We start from the raw sequence: 4014 nt of genomic DNA, 5'->3' as shown, positions 1-4014 counted from the left end.
TACTAACATATTTTCCCCCATATATTTGAAAAGGTAATGGATATGCTCCACAATATGGGACCAGAAATGGTTGTAATCACCAGCTCAGACCTTCCAGCACCTTCAGGAAATGATTATCTGATTGCATTAGGAAGCCAAAGGAGAAGTATGTTTTATTTTTAATAAATAGTCTTCTATTGTTAGAGCATTTACAAAACAGGTAGCATGAACTTACCCAATTTTTCCCATTTCTGTTAATATAAAAGTAATGCTTTGTTTTCAGGTACTGTTCAAATGTAGAAAGCACAAATTGCAGAAACATATAAACTTTATTCCAATGAATATTTAAGCTGCAATCCTATCTCACTTAAGAGTATGGATCTTTGAATTAAATAGAGTTTATTTTTGAGCAGGTATTAGTTAATATGAGTAAGTTATTTTCTGCTTACTAGAACATTGCTTTGTTGTTGCAATAATACGATATAAAATAATCTTACTTACAACATGAAGACTACTGATCATAGGCTGATTGTAACTTTGCCATCTTCAGTAATAGTGGTGATGGCAGTTATATTCAAGAGATATATTAAGCAATTAAAAATATTTTCTGTTCTGATAAGCTGTCTTTTAAGAATGGCTAGGTGTACTTGTTCCCTTTGTAATTTGCATTCTTTTAATGTTGACTTGTTTAAAATGGGTGTAATTCACCATTCCATTCTCTAGCTCTCACTCTTTTTAAAATAATTGGGTATATTGTATAGCTTTAGTATTTATTAAAGTAAGTCAAACTGAATCACTTTATAAGTGGACATATGTGAGTTAGATATATCACCCACATCACGCAGAAGCTGCACAGGATCTGAAATGCCAATTACACAGAATTTCGTATCATAAGTAGCTGTATATACTGCACATGTAGATGTCAGTGGGTGAAGGAAAGCACTGTGAATGAAACAGTTTTTTGGATGTATTGACTCATTGGAGCATGTTATCACACTGTAATTGAGTCAACAGAAAGTAACTAATTTCACTTCTAAACTTTTCATTCCACATTCTCCAAGAGATTCCAAGTTTTCATTGAAAGAGGAGACTTCAGGAAAGGCACGCGTTCCTAAAGACTGAGGGGAAAAATCCTTAACTCTGCAAAGTCCCAATTCAGTTTGGTGTCAAAGTTCAATACTATATTTTTTTCTTGTGCTCCCACGGAATTGCGACATGCACTCAATATTGAACATAGCTTGTTCAGTATCAGTGCATCTAAATCCAAGCCCTAGTTTTACTGTAATGTATGACAAAGCCATGCTAAGATGTACTGTTTCTATATGATTACATAACAGAAGAATATAACTAACAGGTAATAATGCCTTATTAGCTACAGCAGATGGCACTATAGTGACACAAAGGATCCGAATAGAATCTCCCAAAGTAGATGCTGTCTTTGTTGGAACAGGAGACTTATTTGCTGCCATGCTCTTGGCTTGGACTCACAAACACCCGGACAATCTTAAGGTATGGATTGATTTTTTTTTTCATTTCTTCTCTGTATCAGTTATAGAAAAAAAATGTTTTCTCAACAGGATCAAGAGATTATACAAAATAAGGCTATGTATTACTTTAGTAAAATTCTGGGTGGCCATAAAAAATTCTATTTGGAAATGATGCTAAGCTTCTGTTTTAACATAATAAGGCAAACTTTGGACTGATGTTAAACCGCAATCTATAGTTTCACCCACCAGAGGAAAAAACATAACAAACCAACTTCTGTCAGGCTTAGCATGGTGTGTCAGTCAGGACAGCATTTCTGTAATAGGAAAATAATTTAAAAGTAAAATACTTCAATTTGTATTTTTTACCCAATTTAAATAATTATTTAAACTGCCAATCATTATTCAATCTGGTCAGAGTCAATGAAATAGTAATATTGTAAAACTTTTTTTTCCTTACAATTGCAGATGGCCTGTGAAAAAACAGTATCAGCAATGCAACATGTTATACAAAGGACCATCAAGAGTGCAAAGGGTAGGTCAATGTCACAATGATTCTGCATACAGTTATTTATTTATTTAGCATATGGTTCTGCATACAGTATATTCATTTATTATTGGAAGATTTACTTAAAAAGTGTCATTGCTGAGTGTCATGTGATTTGCTCAAGTCCCCAGTTCAGTTTCCTGTATCTCTAGTTGAAAGGATCAAGTTGACAGATAATAAAGGAGATTAACGAGGCAACTAGATTTCTGTGCTGACTTAATGGTTCTATTCATATAATATAGTAACTCATGGTTTACCTAACTATGGCTTGATGAATTATGGGTTTGAACAACTCATGAAACAATAAATTAATCATAAGGACAAAACTCAAGGGGCTAATTATCACATTTAGCCTAATTTGTTATGTAAATCCAGTAAGTTGCTGAGACCATTATGACTCCCATTAAGTCATATATGGCTTAAATTATGTGTAAAACATGCCACCATTACTTCTTCAGTAATAGTGACAACAGCAATATTATGTAACAATCCAGCCAAAATAACAGTCAGGTTTATATGCAAATGTCCTTGCAGTACTGATTAAATTAATTCCCTGTTTCATATACTACAGATATTTGCCAAATTTTTATACCTTTGAGAGAAAGTAATTTAACTTTCTACAAATCTGTCTGTTTGATCTTTGAAATTAGTTGGATCCAGTTACTTTCTGAACTGTCTTAATTTGGGCCACAATTTGTAGCTTTATCATTAGAAACAGAAAGGGAAATTATGGTGCTCTATTCTCTTATCTTCCTTTCATCTTACGTATAAAAGGTATTGCAAGAGCTACTGGCAGAGATAGTTTTAAAGTGGAACAGACCAGGTGCATTAAAATTACAACTCTTCTAATTTCCAGCTAATGTGATGCTGGAATGGGGAAAGTTGCCCCATTTACAGAAAATAGTTCTGATTATGAATGTTGGCCACAAAATGGATTGGCATGCAGCTTAATAAGTACTAGAGAGAAAACAACAAATAGAAATGTTACTCTCAAGCCCTGCTTGGGATTTTGTGGAAATATGCAGCTGCAACAAATTGCTATTATTACTCTGCCTATTTTTGATAGCACTGTTGATAAAAAATAATTTTCTAGTCCGCTTTTCAATGTAAATGCAACTTGAAAGCACAAATAAGTAAGCCATAAAATGCAGTTTTCAATATATGAAATTAAAATAACAGAACCAAAAAAAGAAGATAGCAATAACTCTGAGAGACACATACACATAGTTATACTACTTCACTAAAATCGGGTTGGTTATGTGGGTGACTCATTTTACGACTGCCATGATTTACAACCACAATGGACAGGCTCCATTATGATTGTAGGTAAAGGACCACCTGTAAATAAATTGTTAACCTCTTCCAACAATCAGTGAGAGCAGGCTATATTTATTTCCGAGAGACAGGCCTTCAGGGATTTGGGATCATTACAAAAAAAAACTTGCATATCGGAGACTCACAGGTTTCACAATTCTTATTAATGCCCCATATATTTAACCTTCATGCACTGATCTTAAAACTGTAGTAGAATGACAGTAAAGTTTATTGATGATGGGACAGTTGTGGGTCTAGGAGAACTGAGATTTTCTTCTGTGCTGTTTTATATTAATATTAAAGTTCCATGGTATTGTGTTTTTTGTTTGTTTTCTTTTAAGCCCAAGCTGGAGAAGGAAACAAACCTAATTCAGCCCAGCTGGAACTGAGGATGATCCAAAGCAAAAAGGACATAGAAAACCCAGAGATAATAATAACTGCTACTGTGTTATAAAGGTTGTGTATCTCCTAACAACGCACAATGTATTGATGTCCTCATTTTCTTTCCTGTAAATTGTGATGTTTGCCTTAGATCTGTGACAGAAACCTGACTTCCATGAAATAGTGCCCAGCATAGATGAGATCCACTACCAAGCACATGTGCTGGCCTTGCTTGAATTAAGAAGAGAAAAAAAGTTAGGTGTGTATTACAGCTCCCTCCCAGGTATGAAAATGGCTGTCAAATTAATT

At 34.1% G+C, this 4014-nt stretch overlaps 1 protein-coding gene across 1 annotated transcript; it reads left to right on the top strand.

The window, feature by feature from the left end:
* Window positions 1–33: 33 nt before the first annotated feature.
* On the top strand, window positions 34–3799 carry PDXK (pyridoxal kinase; the record flags this gene model as incomplete). The annotated part of the gene is given in 4 exon segments (XM_029285405.1): window positions 34–145; window positions 1352–1488; window positions 1932–1998; window positions 3666–3799. Coding segments are annotated over 4 exon segments (429 nt in total), but the record flags the coding sequence as incomplete, so codon positions are not given.
* Between the last annotated feature and the right edge of the window lie 215 nt (window positions 3800–4014).

Source organism: Protobothrops mucrosquamatus, unplaced genomic scaffold (assembly GCF_001527695.2).
Source record: "Protobothrops mucrosquamatus isolate PMUCROS unplaced genomic scaffold, P.Mucros_1.0 scaffold1617, whole genome shotgun sequence".
Taxonomy (NCBI): Eukaryota; Metazoa; Chordata; class Lepidosauria; order Squamata; family Viperidae; genus Protobothrops; species Protobothrops mucrosquamatus.
This window is presented reverse-complemented; position numbering and strand designations above follow the sequence as displayed.